Source organism: Stegastes partitus, unplaced genomic scaffold (assembly GCF_000690725.1).
Source record: "Stegastes partitus isolate 25-593 unplaced genomic scaffold, Stegastes_partitus-1.0.2 Scaffold980, whole genome shotgun sequence".
In the NCBI taxonomy this organism is placed as follows: Eukaryota; Metazoa; Chordata; class Actinopteri; family Pomacentridae; genus Stegastes; species Stegastes partitus.
The window spans coordinates 233,473-254,382 of NW_007578711.1; the positions used below are offsets into that span (position 1 = coordinate 233,473).

At 44.2% G+C, this 20,910-nt stretch overlaps 1 protein-coding gene across 1 annotated transcript in view; it reads left to right on the forward strand.

Moving 5' to 3' along the window:
* Positions 1–20,910, forward strand: part of gli3 (GLI family zinc finger 3) — a 100,633-nt gene that overhangs the window by 71,374 nt on the left and 8,349 nt on the right. Inside the window, exons 5-10 of the mRNA XM_008294625.1 lie at positions 417–622; positions 4,740–4,901; positions 8,756–8,957; positions 11,575–11,794; positions 12,869–12,982; positions 13,919–14,059. Coding sequence (XP_008292847.1) covers positions 417–622; positions 4,740–4,901; positions 8,756–8,957; positions 11,575–11,794; positions 12,869–12,982; positions 13,919–14,059 — 1,045 coding nt within the window. The remainder of the gene's footprint in view (positions 1–416; positions 623–4,739; positions 4,902–8,755; positions 8,958–11,574; positions 11,795–12,868; positions 12,983–13,918; positions 14,060–20,910) is intronic.

Sequence of the window (20,910 nt, forward strand, 5' to 3'; positions counted from 1 at the left end):
GGGGGGGAGAGATAGTGTCACAGTCTATTTGTCTGGCTGCGCCACTGCCAGTCCGCCCGTGATTGTAAAACATGCATGTTCGGGCCTTAATGAAATGAACATGATGCCCCCTGTTCGATTGGTGGAGAAATTGGATTACTTATGCTTTGTTTACACCAAATGGAATCAAAAGATGTTACTCTTAAACATGTGGCGACCTAATTGGGTTAAATGAGAGTCGTACAGTTGGGAGTCAAAGGCAGGAATGGGTTCAACTTTGTACGTTTATGCGATTGGCACCCAAAAATCTGTCCGATGAACAGAAATCAGTCAAGTTTTTCTCAGCGAATGCGTGCGATTGATCTAAGTTTTATTTTGAGTTTGAAGCACATATGTCACGCCCTTTCTATATTTTCCTCCTCCGTGTGTCTCTGCAGGCCTCCGGCGCTGGCGGGCAGTCCAGCTTTCTCCGACATCTCCCTCATTCGGATCTCGCCCCAGCGGAACCCATCCGTGGGGGCCGAGTCGCCCTTCCACCCTCCGCATCCCTACATCAACCCATACATGGACTACATCCGCTCTCTCCACAGCAGCCCCTCCATCTCCGTTCTGTCGGCCACCCGGGGCCTCAGCCCTGCAGATGGTGAATAAAGTGAAACATACACCGCACACGCACAAAAAAGCACGATGGCACACACACACACACTCACAATACAGATGTACGCAACAACACAAGCGGAGCGGAACCGGGCGATAAGGCCTCGGCAGACCCTTAAAAAATAATAGTTGAAATTGATTAGTGAGGTTCGATTGCTATTAGGAGGAATCTCAGCTCTCTGTATCAGTTTAATTCCTGTTTGGGGTCAGGTGAGAGGCAACCAGATCCATCTCTATTAAGACCCAGGGGTTTGCCGAGATGTTATCTGAGTGGGGGAGCCGGTGGATGGGAGTGTTATGAGTGCAGCGCCATCCGTGTGGGTGGGGGCTCAGGTTGGAGGGAGGCTAATCCTTTTGATCTGTGAGTCATGTCAGAGACCTCTGGAGGACGCATCAGCGAGCGGCAGGGTCACGTACAGTTACACAAGCGAGGGAAGGTCTGATTCAAGTTCAGGTTTTTGGGGGGGAGGTTGGTACGGTGTCAGGGAGCGTTTGTTTTCTGAGATCTTAAAGCTGACTTTGACTGGGAAATCAATTGAAATGGATTCCAGGAGCCAGTTTAATTATAAAAAAAAATGAACAGGACATTAGTTTTGAAGCTATTTAAAGGAAAACCTACATTCGGGAAATACATTAACCCTTTGAACCCTAAGAAGTTTTTAGATTTTTACTCACTGTGAGCTCGTTTCTCACTGTAAGTCCTGCACCTCTCTGGAAACAGCACAACCATGGATAGAAGTAGAGAGAACTCAAAATGTGTAATATGGCACAGTTCTCTCATGAATTGTAAAAAAGAGTTCAATTTTTTAGATTAATTTATCTCACAAAATTTGAAAAATCCTGACATACGTTTCCATGCTCGTCTCCTCTCTGCTCTGTGTAAACACTGCCTGCAGTTCAACACAGTTCAGCCAAAAACTCCCCGAATATTTCTCACATGTCTGTCGGTTGCAGCTGAGTCACTAATAGCTTCACAGTTGCACCGAGAAGCACCAAATTTTTGGATTTCTTCCAGAATCTGGTTAGAGCAAACTGTTTATTTTGGCGAATTTTCAAATGACATGTAGAATAAAGTAATTTTGATGAGATGTCACTATTTCACAAGCTCAGGTTTGGTTGGGTTCTCCAACAGAGCGGAGCGTCGCAGATGAGTCGTTCAAAGGTCGTCAGAAAGTTGAAAATCTAGCTTAAATGTTTTTTTGTTTTTTTTTAATGTGTTTACAGTTACTTGCACTGATTTTGATACTTTTTAAAATTACAGATAACATACCTTTCAAACCTGAGATCAAAAGTGTCTAAATGATGTGACTTCACTGTTTTGAATCCTAATAAGACAAAAAAAAAAAAAGGATTCATCAACTTCAATAACTATTTAGGACATATATTTAGGAAAATCCCACATATTTGCTGTTTCCAGCTAGTATATTGTTAAATATTTAACAACTTTAGGTTTGTAATGCTGGTGAGACAAACCAAACAACTGGAAAACTGACATTGGCATTTACTTTTATAGACTAAATAAATATTCAATTACTCTTTAAACAAAAAATGCATTAGAAAATCTCTAAAAATCTGGCAGCACATGTGCCATAAAAAATACGTTAAAAGATGGTGAAATGCTGTAACTTTAAAAATTGTAAAAACTGTGAAAATCTGTTATTTTGGGGCTAATTTAAATACAGTAAAAGTTGTGTAATTTTACTGTCACACATTGTGAAAGAACAAGTTACCACATTTTTTTAAAGGTTGTAGATTATGTAGATTAATACCTATTTTCTGAGATTTTAGTAACAGAATAAGAAAACATTTTTACAAAGAATTAAAGTTTAAAACTGTTCTTTTTTTCTTCTTTTTTTTACAGTGCAATCCCCAAAAAATGAAAAACAAATCAATGGTTAAAATAACTGTGGGGTGCAATCCTATTATTTTATTTTATTTTATTTTATTTTTGGCTAAGATTGAAGAACCAGTTTGGCGAACTGACCACATCACACCTTCCTCGTATCCACCTTCACCTCGTAGGCGTTGAAATGGCCCAACAGCCTGTAATGGCCCTCACGTCCGCAGCCATCAGCCTTTTGGCACTTCAGCAGCAGAGACCCACTTTAGCTGCCGGCCTTGTGCTGGAGAGCATTTCTGAAATGGCAGACAGCAGGGGCATTTCCTCGACACCGGTACACTTGACTTCCTCTCATCCAGGTCTTTTAAAAGCTGCGTCTAAGTGAAGATCCAGAGCCTCTCCTCGCTCAACCCCTCGGCTGCGCTCCCAACATTTGCGAACAGGAAGCTCAAAAAGCCTCTACCCTCCAATTTTCCATTACCACAACATAATGTGCACCAGTCTCACGTTGCTTTAAATCAAAATAGTTTCTCCAACCTACCACATGATCCCCCTTTTCACTTCCTAATGCTGTGAATTGTGAATGAGGCACCTAATTACTCCTTTAATCAATCCGGTGATTAATTAACCCATCAGCTTTTGTGTTGTTAGTATATCACCACGCTTACAGGGAGCCTCCTTCTTCAATATGCAAAGGTTTTTTTTTTTCCACCAAAAAAAGTACATTTGAATAATGATGAATTAATTAACAGAATCTAATGGAGATTTAAAGTGGGTGGGATTTAGTGCCACCCTCCTGCTGCCACACATTTGCTATTTTTTTCTTTGCTCCCTCCCTTTCAATATTTCTCTCTTTTCTATATAAGAAGGGGTTCAGAGGTAGGTTTGCCCCTGATCCTATTGTTGTGCTGAAGGAGCGCCCGGTGGCTCACCAAGTCCTGAGGCACTACTCTGCCTGCTCCACATCCAGTGCCACACTGACAGCCTTTTCCCCCCTTCTCTTGCTCCCCTCTTCTTTTTTTTTTTTTTTTTTGCCCCGAGGATCGCACTCGGATGCCAGAGTTTCTGATTTAGAAATTCCGCAAAGCTCTTTTCTGTGCACGGATCCTGAATGGGACACATTATGGTTGAATGTAAAAGCAAAGCTAAGGCGGAACACTGGAGACAATTAAGAAACTCCCCCCCTTCCACTGAAGACATAAAAGCCAGATCGAATTAATTTAGAATTTTTTTCTTCCATTCATTCAACCAATCATGGATGCATATTGCAGGCGTACAGGCCAGCCTTAAGAGGAAATCTCCTCATGCAGTGTTTCTTTATTTATTTCCTCTTCTTCAACTGGGGGAGAAAAAAAAAAAAAAAGAGCTGCAGCACTCAGTGGTCTGAACCGATTCCATATTTGCATCCAAAACCACAGTGTTAGTCTTTTCCTTCTCTCTTTCTTAGAATATTTGCATACGGAAGCCCACCGCCAGATGTTTATTTTTAGGCTACGGTTCAAGGACTTACAGCACTCTATAACTAAGGGAATGACTTGGAAACGGGAGGCATTTCGAGAAAAGAGGGAGAGCAAGTGAAGTGGAGGCAGAATCGCTCGCTGTATCTTTATGCATGCGGATCTATCTGGGCAGATTTAGGCCTTTTGTCTTCCCGTAGACTTTAAAAGGAGCGGAGTCGAGGAGCAGGTTGCATATCTGCAGACTGCAGCCCCGATGCGTACAACGCACGAGCGGCGTCTTTGGCAAAAGACGAGCCAGCCCACATACTCTTACCACACACACACATACGGTGCACATACACTCTGTCCAAGTGATCAAGGAACTGTAAGAGGAGGAGAAAAGGCTGTTTAAGAATTGTATTGTAAGACGATCAGTTATGCTGTTCTCGGCATGAATGCATCAATCAAACACTAATGCACACTCACTGTAATCTCTGAGCAAGCATCCGCTAATCCCCAGTGAGGCTCTCCACTTCAGGTGATGCTCCCCGTGCAGCTGTTTTGCTTAACTTGATGGTGTTGCTAATGTGCTCATTACTGTTCTGCTGAGCTGATTATCATCTAATGTAAATGAATGTAAGTCTTGTAATGCAGCGCAGGTGCTCTCGCTGTCATGTTTTCCTCACTAGCTAATAATTTTCCTCTCCTCCTCTCTTCTTCAAATGCTCCCTCTAATGTGCAACTTTTTCAGTGTTTCTCCAGTAGGTGCCCCTCATCTTTTTGTTCCCTCTTTGCTGACCCAACCTTGTTGTCCCCTGCTCCAGCCCCTCACACAGGTCTGACCACAGCCGAGTACTACCACCAGATGGCTCTGCTGGCGGGCCACCGAAGCCCTTACACCACCGACCTGCTCCCGTCTGTGGCGTCCACGGCCGGGGCGAGCACCGCCAGCGCCCTGCACATGGAGTATCTGCAGGCGATGGAGAGTAAGTCTGCACCGATCTCACACTTGACTCAATATATGGACAAACCTGCTTAGTTGAATTCTTCATATGTAGTATCCCATAAATAGCATAATGACATAAGAGTCAAAACTCATCCAGACTCAGAAACCTCTAACGGATCTTCTACAAGGCATATTTTTTGTATTTGAATGCCTATAAACAATCATTTTGTTCTTTATATGTTCATAAACAGATTCTAGATTTGCATAGTTGCACTAAAAAACCACATGTCTCCGAAAATATCAACTTGTCATGAACCCTGTTTTCAGCATTGTGGCAAAGCATTTTACACATAATCCAAAAGGTATCAAAACGGCTTATTTAGCTTAAGAGAAAGGATCAGTTTCACCAGTAGCAGAGCGCTTAATCCTTCATTTTCATCAAATATAAAGACGTGTAGCTTTCGTTGGATAGCGTCTTTATACGTTTTCTGAAAGTGTTCTTACACACAGTGACTTTATTCCAATATGTGCCATGTCTTAACCACATGATAAATAATGTTTGATTGACAGTTTTAGGCGATGCAAACCTGCCAATACTGGACATTTTACCAGATTGTAGCCCCTACGAGTGAAAGATACCTACCACATCCAACCCTACTGGGATTGCACCTTAAAGTGTTATGAGTGCATACCTGTGCATTAAAGCATGGGTGGCCCCCGGTGGGAATTGGAGCCTTTCTTCCCTTCCACGACGCACATATCTTGCTCTATATATAGATCAAGCTGCACCTCAACCAACAGCGAGGAGGTATCCGCAACTTTACTTTGACATCATTTAAATGAGCTATTGTCTTAATGTGTTGGGCTCAGGACTGTGTGCAGAGGACTTATGCTAATGAGTTATTTTAAAGTGTAAATAGGAAATTAAACGCACACTGAATCTTAGAAAGGTCGGACAGCCTCACCCCGCTCCCTTTGATGAGAATGTATTTAGTCAGGCAGACGCTGCTTTCATGGAAATCCGGGGTGAAGTTCCCCGTATTCCTCAGAACAAACTAATTAAAACTAGCCAAACTTGTGCGGGTATCAGAAAATTAATTGCTATTAAGTGGGAATTGGAATGTCCCACCATTCATCACTGGAGAAATCCTTTCTTCTGTGTCACTTTTTAAGATTAATAGACTGAAACAAAACAATTAGGGCCAAATTTAAGTGGAGATGCGGCGCTCCTCACTTAAAAATCGCCTGTGATCATTGCTGGTAATAACTCATCACGTTTCAACAATGTGTGTTCCTGGGCCGGGAAAAAAAAAAAATTAACACTTTAAAGCTTTGGTGGATTTCAGAAAAGAAAAAGAAAAAAAACATACAAAGAGCGGAGTCTATCAAGAGGCTCTCACTGATAATCTGGGCTACCATGTTACACTGCAGCTATTTTAGTCTATTTCAGATCAGTGTAATTACCTTCAGAGAGAGCTCTGCTAATGAAACAATGGGCCTGTCCTGCCTATTTGTGCTTTAATGGGCTATTGTCTACGTTCGTACCGCCTAATTAGCACCATCGCTCTCATAGATCACTATGACTAAAGTCTACACTACACTCAAGTCTTTATTTGTGGTCTTTATTAGCTCGTTTTAATCCCCTCGCTCTTTTTTTCCTACTAATTGTAAGTTGTTTTTCTTATAAACAGGTTTAAGCATTTAAAACACTGCTTTATATAGCCTGATTAATTGTAGCTATTAATTACATGGTAACACTTTAACTTCAAGACCTCATATTTAGCATTTATAAGCAACCTAAAGGTACAATAAATGTCGGATTTGAAATGGAGCTTTGAGCAGATGTGCGTGTTTATTATAGACTTTTGATCATATAAAATACATCTTAATAGGAGAGGGTGTGATGGTTGACGAATGCTGCACGTTAACAAACATACAAACATGTGATTACGCTGTAGCTGCTTACAACCGCAATACAGTGTGTTTATTAAATATTAATATGCTTCCTATGCATGCTTAAGTTCACTTATTGAGCTGTATTTTCTAGCAAATAAATGTATTTATTAATCAATATATGATCTTTATTTTAAAATATATGTTTACAATGACAAGATTAGATTTTTTTTGTGACCAAAATAATAGTTTCCTTTCCTATGACCTGGTTCAAGGAGTCACAAAAGAAGGACGGCACATCAGGAAAAACAATTAAAGCAAATTTTGTTTTGCAAGTTAAAAAGGAAGGTGTGGAAGTTGTGCGAGAGGCTCCTATTTATTATCCCTTCAGTTCTAACACTTTACATCTCCAAAATCAAGTTTTTTTTCCTGCTGCACAAATAAGAGCACGTCTTAAATCCACCCTCCAGCCCTCCCCTTGCGATAGCGTCCCTCTCAGGTGGCCCCCAGGTGTGTCGGTGAGGGTTCAAACCCCAGTTTTTGGAGCCAACTTTTATTTCCACCGCCGTCAGTCTGGCCTGTCTGAACCCTCCGCGGCCGCGAGAATTAATGACGCGGCGAGTAACCAGCCATCCCGTCCATAAATCAAGAGGAAATTAGAGGGACAGTCCTGCTACGAGCCGGGACGCTCCTCTCTCTGTCTCCCCCCGGTTGGCCGATTTATCATTTGGGCTGTGCATTAATAAACACCACTCCCATGAGGCTTTGCAGTGGTGGGACGCAGGCCCTTGCTCCTCTGCAATAAACCCCCCCCCTCCTCACTTCTCTCCTAATTCACTAGAAATGGATGCCGTCCTGCACATTCACTGAATTCAGCTTGTGTCATGTGTCAAATCTGGGCTGTAGAAGGTTGGATTTGTGCTTTTTTTGCAGGGTGTATGATTTGTCAAGGAGTGACGAACCACATTGTATTTAACAATCGTAAACGTTTGCTTGTGCGTATGTGTGCGCCCCCTTCACTTAAAAAAAAAGGGGAGATTTTCTATACAATGACAACGTAAAGAGGGTGTTTCTCTCCGCGCGGCTTCGTGCTGCAGATGAAACTCAGGCCTCTGCATGCCAGAACACCGCCGCTGCCACCACCGCGGTATCCATGCGCACACATTCGCATCCACACACTCTGATTACCATGTGAATGGAGCGCTCTGTAATCGTTGGATGTGTCAAACGAGAGATGGAGCATTTACGTTTTGGGAGATGGATGGATTGTGGGGGACGTAAATATGGAGGGGGGTTATCGGGGCTGCGTAAGCTGGTTTTGTTTGCCTTTTAGAAAATAACTCAAAATGTTTTATTTCCAAGTCTTGAGTCACAAAGTCATTGTGTCAGTTCACGCACAAAGCACGACATCCCCTCAGCGCTTTTTTCCCCCCCTTCCTTCCATCTCCCCTTGTTTTTCTCTGTCTTGTTTGTGACATCTCCATGTGAAAAGACAACAAAAGTCATGTTTTAATCTCTACCCGTGGCTCATTGTATGTGCAGAGTGAATGCTTGTGCCGTTTCCGCCTTTTACCTTTTCAAACCCCCTTTTAGTATTTCCAGTCAACACTGATTGCATTTGAATAACGACTCAAATTGGACTTGATTAAATATTACCATACACAGTCAGAGCATTTCTCCAACATAAAAGACATGTTTTCTCATGGATGAAATGCAAGCAGTGCATCAAGTGACAGCTGAACACTTATTCAGACGAGCCTTTTGTCTGATGATTGACAAAAATGTCATCTGTTAGGGTTAGATTAGGTTAGAGTTTGGATGAAGTCAAACAGAAACTCACGTATAAACCGGCAAATGATCATTTTTCTGAGTTTAACGGATTCTTCTTTAAAAAAAAAACCCCAGAATGAGGGAGCGGATTTACAGTTTTACATTTCACCTTTCACAGCAGGCGCTCATTCCTCTCTGCTCCAATCTGCCCCCTCTTTGCTCGTCTTGCAGGCTCTCGTTTCCCCAGCCCGAGGCTCCCATCACGGCCCAGCAGGAAGCGCCCCCTGCCCATCTCGCCCCTCTCCGAGCACAGCTTTGACCTGCAGACCATGATCCGCAACTCGCCCAACTCTCTCGTCACCATGCTCAACAACTCTCGCTCCAGCTCGTCCACCAGCGGCTCGTACGGTCACCTGTCAGCCGGAGCCATCAGGTAGGAGGCTGAGAGTTGCATGAATTATTCCCACATTATTATTCACTGAATGTATTATTTCGTGCTGCACTCTGTGTAAGACTTTCGAATAGAAAACTTGCGTTGTGAAGTGGGTGTGTGCGGTTGGAACAAAAACAGGCCTGTGTCGAGGTAAAGTAGGGTGAAATTTCCGACTGGTTACTTGGAAATTTTGACTTTCCGGTAGGAAATTTCAATTGGAACGAACCAAGTAGTCGGATATCCAACTCGGAAAGTCCCTAAACTTAACCTACCCTCAGCACTTCAACAGAGGTAAAAGCTAGAGAAGTATACTGTTAATCCTGTCTTATTTATGTCTTTTTAACTCCAACTTTTGGACATGGTTGTTTGCACAAAACACAACATATTGTGTTTTATTAATGGGTGTTGCTAACTATCTAGAAAAAAAGCTTTTCTTGGAGGTGTGCATCTTGATTTTCTGACTTCTTGTACTCGAACACGGGCAGCTCAGGAAGGGCACCGTTCCCGATTTCTGTCTTCCAAGATAAATAATCTGAAGCACAGTAAAAGATATGATCCAGTTGCATGACGGGAATAGTGCGAGGGCTGCAAGAAACAAGTATATTCATTGTTAATTAGTCTGCCAAATATTTTGTCGATTAAATTGATTAGTAGTTTTGTCCATATAATGTCAAAAAAATCGTTAAAAATGTAGATAAGTGTCCAAGGTGATGTCCTCAAATGTCTGCTTTGCCCACAACCCAATGATCTTCTTAACCTTACCATCATAGAGGAGGAAAGAAACCAGAGTTTTCCATTTTAAGAAGTTGGAATCAGGGAATTTGAACTTCTTTCTTATAAAAAAATACTTGGATTAACTAGTTATCAAAAATAATTGGCGGAAATAGTTCAGTAGTTGACGACTAATGAATTCATTGCTGCACTTCTAAATTGTAGGATCTAGGATTTGAGGGGCTTGATCCATAGGAGGGTCTTTGCTGCTCTGATTTTGACAATTTAAAAAAATTAATCTGTCAGAAAATTTTGAAAAATGCTGGTCAGTGTTCAAGATGGAGTCCTCAGGTGTCTTGTTTTGTTCACAACCCAAAGATCTTCAGCTTGCTGTCATACAGGAGGAAAGAAACCAGAAAATATTCAAGTTTAAGAAGCTGGACTCAAAGGTTTTCGACTTTCTTGAAAAAATTGCTCAAACTGATTGACCAATTCTCAAAATAGTTTGCTAATATTTTAATATGTGACAATTAATGAGTTAACTGCTGCAGCTCTAAATAGTAGGATCCAGGGTGGCTTGATCTTTAGTCAGGACAAAAAATCAGGATATCTGAGTCTTTGCTGCTAACGCTAATCTGTCCATCCAAGTCCGAGACAAAATTACTGAACAAGCCATTTAAAGTTCTGAAAAGAAAAACTCTCTTTGCATCAAAAATGTCTTGAGCTTTGTGTGACTGTGTTTCTCTCAAGGTGGCCATTCGGGAACCAGCATGTGCCAATAATGAATCAAACAGCACAGTCTCCCCAGAGAGCATGGTGTTGTGAATGGTTTTCTAATATCATTGATTGGTATTTTTCATACAGCGCACTTGTAGTAAAAAAAATAAATAAAAAAATCCGCTGGTCTCCCTCTGGACGGCACCATAATATTCTGTTGGATCAATGTCTAAGACAAAAGGTTACAGAAAGTGTGTGTGTGCACTGTCAAACCCACATGTGGGTGACGATCTCCCAGCCAGCCAGTCAGCCTGCCTCCCCGGCGGCTCGTGTCAGTCATCCAGGTACACCTCATGGAAACATCACATACATCACGCCCCGGGACCGGGGGCGAGCAAAAGGGAAGCAGAAGAAGAGTAGAGAAGGGAAAAGAAAAGATCCATCGCCCCACCCACAGCCATTGATCAGCAATCTGTAAGAAGAGCCTGATCAATCACGCTGCACGCTCAGCCACTGTCCAAGTGACAGGGCCCAAATAGCCCGAGCCAACAGACTGATGAGTGATATGACAAGCGGATGGGCCCCCAAATGTGTCTCGGCCCATTGATTTCCACTCGGCTCGTAATAAGATCAGCAGACATATGGGTCGCAGTGAGAGCGAAGCGTCAGGGCTCAGGATGAATGGAGCGCTGCCGTTGAGCCACACAGATCTGTGTTTATACGGTGGTTCAGCGGCGGTTAAACGGAGCCCAGAGGAGGCTCGTGGCTTCACTGGATTTTTTTTTTTTTTTTTTACGATCGACAAAGTTAGCTCAGGTTGCGGGTTAATAAACTACAGAGGAAACAACTTCAGCTTTATTTACATGGCTGTAAGATACACTTGGGATTATTTATCATGTGTATCATTTGCCCAGTGGAAGAATGACATAGTACCTTACACAGACCACATGATAATTCACTCTGTTAACAAGCTGAACATTCATTGGCAGGGATTTGCCGACAGTCCCGTGGTTCCAGCATTACCACACCACCTCCTGTCAGATTGTCCTCAGGGATGAGGAGCAATCCAGAACAATCCATTTACTCACTATCTTTCCCCCTCGTTTTGCCTCGTCGCCTGAGCCTGTTTTACCGAAGTTGTCTTTTGGTTTGATGATTATTTTACCCACTTTTCTGCTCTCCTCTCCAGCCCAGCGCTGAGCTTCGCCTACCCTCCGACCCCAGTGGCTCTTCACGTGCACCAGCAGCTGATCGGACGCCAACCGGGCATCGTGGGCTCCGCCTTCGGCCACAGCCCCCCCCTCATTCACCCGACGCCGGCCTTCGCCACCCAGCGACCCGTGCCCGGCATCCCCCCGTCCGGGCTCAGCGCCAGCGAGCGCTCAGCCATCGTCAACGACTCCTCGCAGGTGAGAGCGAGCAGCCGGCGCCTCTGCGATTCATCATCGCAGGTAATAGATAGCAGGCGTCGCATGCCAGCCACATGTGAGCGAAGCGCGGCGAGCGAACGTGGTACAGGCAGGACCCCCCCTCCGAGCGCTCCTCTCCGGGGAGTTTCCTCCTACTTGTGTTGTCTCTTGTTTTTTCCGAGGCCCAGAACGTGCCTGCAGCAAACAACAAGGGGCTTGTTAGCATAGAATCCCACTGCTGACTCCATTAATCACTAGAGAGAGAACAAGGATATAGAGAGGGAATATTGACATGGATGGATGGATCCAAAGGGGCTTTTTCTCTACCTTCCTCAACCCCTTACCGTATGTGCGGGCCCACATTTGAAGTAAATATTCAATGTTTATTACCCGTCCTCCCTGCTGTTTCCCGTGCCTTGAATTTGATCACAAATGAGGCCTCATTCAAATTGGGCACCACCAAAATTGCCTTTTCCCTTCCCCGAATAAACAGAATATTGCTTTGGGGCCACAGCTGAATATCAGAGATGAGGACAAATGTGGCACATGTTTACATGGTTTCAGAGACCGAACGGATGAGAGCGTCCTGTTGAAAAGTGTCGGAAACATATTCAGAAAACAGAAAACCAACAAAATGCATCATTTTTTTCTGAAGTTCAAAAACTCCTTCATACTTTAGCAAGCTTGGTCTGTACCAAGAACTCCCCCAAGGGCATATTTAAGCCAGGGCCAAAGTCAGGTCATCCATTGGTTGAATTGGTTCATGAGTTTGTTTTAATTGCAATGATTAGGGCAGCTAATGTGATACACTGAATTGCATAGTTTTTCATTCGCTCAGTTAAAGCTCTTGTCTTCAGATGCAGGAATCATTACGGTTCAACCACAGTTGTTTTTTTTTTTTTTCTGGTTGATTAAGTAAATGATGGATCGACTTATAAGCAACACATGCATTTTTAATAATACCATAAAGGATAAAACAAGAATAACAGGAGCTTTAATTGTCTCTATAGTCAGCACCGCTGCCACTGGAGGCTCAGAATGAGGAAAACGCTCCAATGTGTTCTCTTTCCGCAGACCAAACCTACGAGTGAATCTGCCGTGAGCAGCACAGGAGACCCGATGCACCACAAACGCTCCAAAATGAAACCGGAGGAAGAGTTGCCGAGCCCCGGCGCCGTCAGCGTACAGGTGGGGGTTTTGTCTACGATGTGCAGAAAAAAAAAATCTAAATACATCGTCAGCGATTAACTCCACAGGCTTCCTCCAGCTTCCTGCCAGAACTGCTCACATTCTGGGGAAAAAGACTGGTTGGTGAATCCCAGAATTCATGTTTATTTTTAGATTTTTTTTTCCTTTTTCCACTAGAATAAGAAGCCCATATAAGTGCTGGTCACCTGCCAACACCGGCTGCAACAAAAGAAAAGCTTACCAGCCGCAGCGGGTATTTATTTACCTGCATGTGGCGGCTTGTCGGCGTTAGTTTCCCACCCTGAATTTATCAGTTTCTATTTCCGAAACACTCCATTGATCTTCGGGGCACTGGAAGGAAATTGTTTTTGCCTTTGTTTAATCAAAATTTTTAAGTGGCTGGGGAAATAAAAATAAAAGAGAAGTGCGATAACAGTGAGTGTTCGCATCTGCAGGAAAAAAAAACCTTTCGTTACCAGTCGATATTTGGGCAGCAGCAGCAGATGCAGCCTTGAGGTGAGCAGCTCGCTTGCATTCGCGCCACACCGGCTCCCTCAGCCATCTAAAAGTGTGACAGTGAAATATGTCTGGGCTAATAGAGCAACCTACAGCAGGAAGAGGGGGTTAGATTCCTCAAATGCTCGCCCCAGTCCTGTCGTATAACAGCCCCCAAATACAGAGAGGGGCTTTCAGTGCTACATTTCCGCTCGGCACACTTTTCTCCCAGACAGGGCCAGATTCACGGGGGCACCGCGGCCGAGACCTGTAACCAATAATTTGCCTTTCATGTGACAAATGGCTTTTATGACATGGGCTGATGTTGGGAGAGGGGGGAGCAGTTCTCTTTGCTTTCACACGTGTTACCTGGTGTTAGGTGACGTCGCTGGTTTTAGCTTCACGCTGGTGTGTTGAAACTTTTCTGCTATTTATATGCAGGACCATCCTGATGGCATGACTCTGGTGAAGGAGGAAGGGGACAAGGACGAGAGCAAACAGGAGCCGGAGGTGGTTTATGAGACGAACTGCCACTGGGAGAACTGCTGCAGAGAGTTTGACACCCAGGAGCAACTCGTGCAAGTGAGTACAAACATGAAGAAGAAGTGTGCACACCCTTTATATTGTGTGAAAGTATCAATGCAGAAGTACTCCACTGCAAGTTAAAAAAAAATCCAGCTTAGCTACAAAATGTACTGGTTTGGTCCCAACATTTTTCCAAGTGCCCACATGTGTTAGCAATACTGAGAAAGGGGGATTTCAAACGCGATAGGCAACATTATTTATTTGTTTCTGTTGCTTGTCTCTTTTCTGCTCTGTCAATACACGGCCTGCAGTTCAGTTGAATAGTCCTGCAATTTATGTGTTGGTTATGTGTTGGTTATGTGCCTGCACATGGAGCTACTTTTAACTGCTTTATATGCAGTTTTATATACAGGGATAGCAGATAAATCAGAGGAGAGAAGATACAAAAAGCTCCAACACACAAATCTGTCTTACAGTTTTTCTCTAATATATGATTTTTTGGGGGGAATATTGCATCATTTCGACATTTATTGAAATGAAACCACACCAGAAGTTTCAAGGGAAAAGTCACTATTTGCCAAAAAGGTTAGAAACCACCGATTTAATCTTTAGCAGTGTGTTGTGGTTTCAAAGCTTGTGTCCACTGTGGAAAATCTTCATCCTAAAGGAAACTGAAGCTGACAGATAAATATAGAGGAGTGTTCCTCACTGAAATGTGGTGGATTCAAAGTAGAAAGTTGCATGAAACGGACATACTCGTGTGAAGTACAAGTACCTCAAACTTGTAGTACAGTAGAGTATTTGAGTGAGTGTAGTAATGTGCATAAATGTGTCACATTTAAAGCTACAAGCAACATGTGTAAGGTGACAGCATGTAAACTAATTATGGTGTAAATGTGACACACTTTCCAGTCTCACTACTCTCACTTTACTTTTTAGCAGCTGATTTCAACAACAACAAGAAAAGTCCTAAAAACCTGCAGTACACTAGATTACTCAACCCCAGACGGACACAGCTTGAGGTGAACATAGTGGAACAAGTAGAGAATTTGTTAAAGAAACGGAGCTAAAACAGAGAGATTTTGTACCTGCCAGATACACAGATACCCCAAATGAATGTTTCTTCATAACTCCTGGATGCATAAAGTCCAGCTCCATCACAGAACGTCTGATTGTCCGTGTGTTCCCAACCTTTTCAGCTCCTCAGTATCCAAAAATCCTGCTCTGGGATGTCACAAATGTTTGTTTTCAGTAGTTTTCTCAATTTAGAAATAGAATTGAGCTCTTGCTTGCTGCTGTTTAGCAAATGGTTTGTATTTCACTCCTGCCTTGCGATCCATCACTTCGTATAGGCAGAGAGGTGTTCAGACTTGACCCCAGCTTGTCTTGTAGGTAAACAGTGAAGCACAACGGGGTTTGTCTCGCTGCAAGATTCAGCTCAGGAAAACACTCGCCAGAACTACCCCGTGTTTGCGAGAGTTTTCCCCCGTTCTCTCCCGTCAAGCTCAGCAGCTTCCAGCAGCATCAACAGAAGCCGCGCTATTCTGGACAATGCTTCCTATCAGGCCGCAACCTCTGCAGCCGGCAGCGGAGTCCGAGCTGCAGGCGTCGACTGATACCGCTGCTGCCGGATTCCTGATTGGATCCAGGGACGGTGGTAATGGGGCTCAAAAGCTGCAGAGCACATATCGCAGCTGAATGGCGCTAACTGATTTGGGTGGGTTAAGCCTTCCAGAGTCAGGATGTGAGCTTTGTGCGCCGCTCTGGACCGGACCCCCTCCCCGTCTGTTATCGGACCTCTCACACAGCCCCGGCAGATGGATGGCTCTCATCGTCTCGTGCCCTGAGGGTTCACCGTAGAGCTAAATATTAACCACATTATGGCTGTGTCACTCCCCCCCCCGCCCCACCGCCCCGACTCCGGCTACTTACACCGACGCTATTAGCTCTGCTTCTCGGGCCTGTGAACCCGTCGAAGGGGGGAAGACTCGAGTTGTTGGGAGTGATGAAATTACACCAACATAGGCGACGGTGAAGTGTGCACACCCACACGTGCACACACATCTGATAGAAAGATCCTCAGCTCTCCACAGCTGTCTATTTGCCGTCTTGACATTGCAATCCTCAGCTGCGGTGGTAACCCCTATCTATAATTGATATCCTCAGCACGGAATGGGCTGCCTCCCGTGTTTGAAGGGCTCAGCTCAAAGGTTGAGGATCTTGACAACTTCTTGCCCCTGTTTCAGGTGGTGGGAGAGGAAAAGGGAGAGGATGGCTTCTTAATAGAGGAAAAAAAACCCTTCGCTCCTCTTACTGTATCGTCACACCAGGTGGCCATCCAAACAAAGCACTGTCCTCTCATTCCTCCACATAGACTCTCCAACCTTGCCAAGCTATTATCAGATTGCCGTGTAGACACACGCCGACGAAATCCTTATTAGTTTTCCATCTTGGAATTGTTTTTTTTCTTCCCCCCCTCCCTCCTTTTCTGGCATTTGACTTTCTGATATTTTATTTCTCATTTTCTATGCGCATGCAGATATGCAGAGAGATGCCAATAAAAGTCTTCGCCTACAGAATCCCTGCCCTCTAATTCAGCAGAGCGGACGAGAAAATGCTCTTATCTCTCCTGCACCCCCACCCCCCTCAGTAATAGGATAAGTACAGTATTTGGACCACAGTGGCTCTCCTCACACACTGGGAGGGGTTTTTTTTGGGGGGGTGGTGGGTGGAGGGGGATTTCCATATAACCAAACAATGGAGCGTCCCTTCCCCCTGTACTTGTCTTGTGAAATGGCTTTGGGGGGGGAAAAAAAACACATAATGAGAATTTTTTTTCTTTACCCACCAGCTTTTGCACAAAGTTTCTACGTGTGTTTAGCTTGTAAAAAAAATAAAAAATAAAAATACGACTGCTTGTGTTGACAATCTGTGTCGCGAATTAAACGGCTTTTTGAAGTATTAAAAGTAACGCCTGCACAGATTCAAATACCCCCCCCACCACCACCCTCCTTTTTTTCTTTGTGGTTGGCCTAATTTTAGAATTAAGCCTTCACACCACCCTCATCGCTTTCCACCTTGTTCAAAAGCACTCCTGCCGCGCTCTTGATGCATATTTTTACACTCTCAAGCATGCTTCTCACCATGACATGCCACGGCGTTCCTTTATCATCTGCGTTTAAGCGCTCTCGGTGCAGCCGATAAGATAAACATCAGATCTATGCAATTTGGCTCACTTATCTGGCCTACCCAGTCAGCAAAAGCGAGGCGGGTGTCAATTTTAGTTTGCTGTATTTATTTCATTTATTACATTTCAACTCTCTATACCTCTCCATCTCCCTCTCCGCTCGGCTCCACATTCTTTTGCTTCCCCCTCCTCACCCCTTTTTTTTTTTTTTTTTCAGCGTAAACCTCTCCCTCTCTCATTTTCTCTTTCATTTTCTCTCCCTCCCCTCTTTCCCCTCGGAGGGAGTACTTTTAAAGATAAGGCCTGGTGGCTCCTTTAATGTCTCTCTTGAAGTAGGCTTTCTTCACTCGGGTTTTGTCGCCGGAGATGCCAACCCCACACTCCCATAATTCCCTAATATGGCCTTGCTCAACAATCTTTTATTATTTTCTCATTGATCTATTACTGATTCTTCGCCACGGAGGAAATCTACAAGGGTGCTTTACGTTTCCGCCGCGGTTGTGCGATGGAAATGTTTAGTAAGCCTTATTGTTCTCCTCGTGACAGTGACGTTTCAGTAACAGAGTAACACAGTAGCTCAAAAAATAATAAAGACTGGCGCTTTGTAAGGTGATGTCATCTGAATCGGCACAAAAGTTTTCTTTGCCCCGATTTGTTGGATGAATTTTTATGATTTAACCCAAAAAGATTCTGGGTGTTTTTCTTGCTGCTAATATGAGTTTTTTCATTCAATATAAAGACCTACACCCCTATAAAAACAGCACAAGTGTGGCAAATAGTAGCAAGAACTCCGAAATGTCTTTTGTGCAGTGTGGCTAAGTTAGTAAAATTGCGAAAAAACAAAAATGGAATTAACCCGTACAACATTTTTCCAAGTGCCCACAGGTGGTACCAGGCCTTAAAAAAAAAAAGGTGATTTTACACCTTTTTAAAAAATTGTTTTACTACTTACATTATTAGTCTGTTTCCGTCCACTTTGTAATACACTGCCTGCAGCTCAGCCGAATAATCCTGCATTTTTTTTTTGTGTGTTGGTTGCAGTCATGATTTCCCGCTAGTTTATTTTTTACAGAATCTAGTTTATTTTTGCTAAATTTTTAATGCAATATGTAGAATCACATGATGTTTGATAAATGATCAGTGATTTAAGCTGATTATATTTTTGGCTCAGATGTCATGTCGCAGATGTGCACTAAGTGAAAAAAATCAGACAATTCTTTCAGTTTTTACAGATTCTGATAAATGGTGTCATAAATGAACAACAACATGCCTTCCAACTCTGCTGCCAGAGGATTAAAGTTTAATTTATCTTCCAACATGACAGCTTGTGTGCAAACAGTTGAACCTTTTCTGGCTGGTGAACTTGAGAATTCAGATCCTGTCCTGTTTCTGCGCGCCATGTAGGATGTGCCAGCCTATATATATACGAGGGCGTTGGTGGTCTGCATGTGTGTGTTCTCTCGGCTCATCAGGCCTTTTCCACCCTCCAGAGTTTCCCCATTCGGTTCCAGGTCATCTACATAGGTGGCGCTGTGATGTCCTTGATGGGGGGGGAGGCGGCTCTCGCGTCGAGGCGGCGGCTGCTGTTCGGTGTTAAAGGGAGATAAACGCAGGCGCAGTCTGAAGGCAGCCCCCCTCCTCTCTGGCTGCTGGCACAGGCCTTTAATTGGTAAAATGCAGATTTTTTTTGATCAGGAGAAGGATTAGGCCCCTTATCTGTCTAGAGTATCTTACTCCAAGATGAAAAGACTGTGCTGAATTACACATGCCAATTCTAGCTCCCTGCCCCCTGCTCGCTCACTCACTTACTCTCATCCTCCCTCCTTCACTCATTCCATCTCACTTCCCCCCTTTTTTTTTTCCATCTTCCCTCCCTCCTTCTTTTCCCCCTTTATTTTTTTTTGCCTTTTTCATGCTCGTCCCCCCCCACCTCCACCCCCTCTTTACACAAAGCACTTCAGCAACTGACATCACAAAAGAGCATATGATTTATTAGGCGGTGTTTGATAAAGCTAAACGGTGTTGCGGGTCCCACAGCTTAGTGAAATTGCCTTGTAAACAGGCCCTCTTTTCATGCACGCTTGCATTCTAATGCATGAAGCCCGTGTCCCAGAGAGGGTTTGATAAGGAGACATGGAGATGGATACTGAAGTGGGAAAGTAGCAGAAATAAAAAAAAAAAACGAGACTACAGTAATGCATATGAGCTTCGCAAATAGGGGAGGGGAAAATAATTTAAAATCAGAAGCTTTTGTTTTCTAGAGAACACAAAATCAAGAATCGCGGTGTAGAATTACGCGTGTTTTACTCCTATTTGTGGTTGTTTTTTTTTGGCGGCTGCACCTGCGTGTATGTATGTGTGTGCGCCCCTCATACGTCACAGACGGCTCCAGTGTCCCCTGTGTCCGTGTCCCTCGCGTTCCCTGTCGCGCGACTCCCTCCTAAATCCATCTTGGTGGCGTTTTTACAGTTGTTGGCCGATAAGCTGGCAGGGGGAAGATGAATAACCTGCCGCGCCGCCGCTATCAGCACCTGTTTGTCGATTTAGCCGGCCAACGGGACCTGTCTGCTCAGCATGGAGATTATTGATTCAATAAGAATTGCCATTAGATCATGCCATTAGGTTTCTCGGCAGCCCTCCCCGCCAACACCTCACCCCTCTCCCCTCCCGGTGCTGTCTGTCCCCCTCTCTGTCAGCTCGGAGCCTCATGCATCAACACCCGTCAACGACCTCCTTCATTTGTACAAACAAGGAGTGTGAGCGTGCATCCGTCTGTGTGTGTGTTTGAGCGCGTCGTGCCAGCCGGCCGGCGTGATCCAGCACCGCCGCGCTCGCTCCCATCGCTCTCAGCCGGGGGATATTGAACGCTGGTCACAACAGACCGATCGCTTGCCACAGGGATTCCCTCACAGAGAGGAAGAAAAAGAGAAAGACGAGTCAGGTTTTCTGAAGCTCCGAACAAGGTGGGGAGGAGATCAATCTTCGGGGTGGGGGGAAACTTCACCAACGTCTATGGTCGTCCAGTTCCCAATCATTTTCCCCTTGAATTAGTCTTGTTTTGTCACTTTAAAATTAAAAAATGTCAAGCGAGAATAATGGAGGTTATTTGCTGATGTATTAGTGTCCATTTCGCTCATTGCTTTTCCTTTTTGCGCTCCGCTGTTACTGTGCTGATTCATTTGTCGATACTCCTGCTTTCTGGAGCCGGGGTCAAAGTGTGGCTTGAGGAAAGATTGAAAGCGGTGCGGGTTTCTGCTGGGTGTCACGGTCGTGCACCGTGGACAGCGAGAAGGTGCAAAGATGACATTGTCAGGGGAGTGTCACGCCTGGAGGGGAAGCTGAGCCGGGATGCTTTACTAGTTTCGGTTTTATAGTTCAACAGTGCTCGCAAAAAGCATTGATTCCTCCAACATTTACAAGCAAAGTCAAGTCTGTATTTATCTCCCCTTCTCCCATCCGTCCCTCTTCATTCGCCCCCGAGGTAAAAAGTCTCCTCTGCTGCTCAGGAATGTAATAATACTGGTTTCTTTGGGTCAGGATATTGTCTGTCTCCCTGGGTTTAAATTGCTCTCAGAAAGGCACTTCAGAGGCCACCACACACTGTTGTCTCTGAAAGAGAGCCAGATGTTGACTTCATCCCCAGAGGGTCTACGTCTGCATGTTTTTTTTCTTCTTTCTTTCCCCCTCCTCACCTCTTTCATTCCACTGCAACATCCACCAC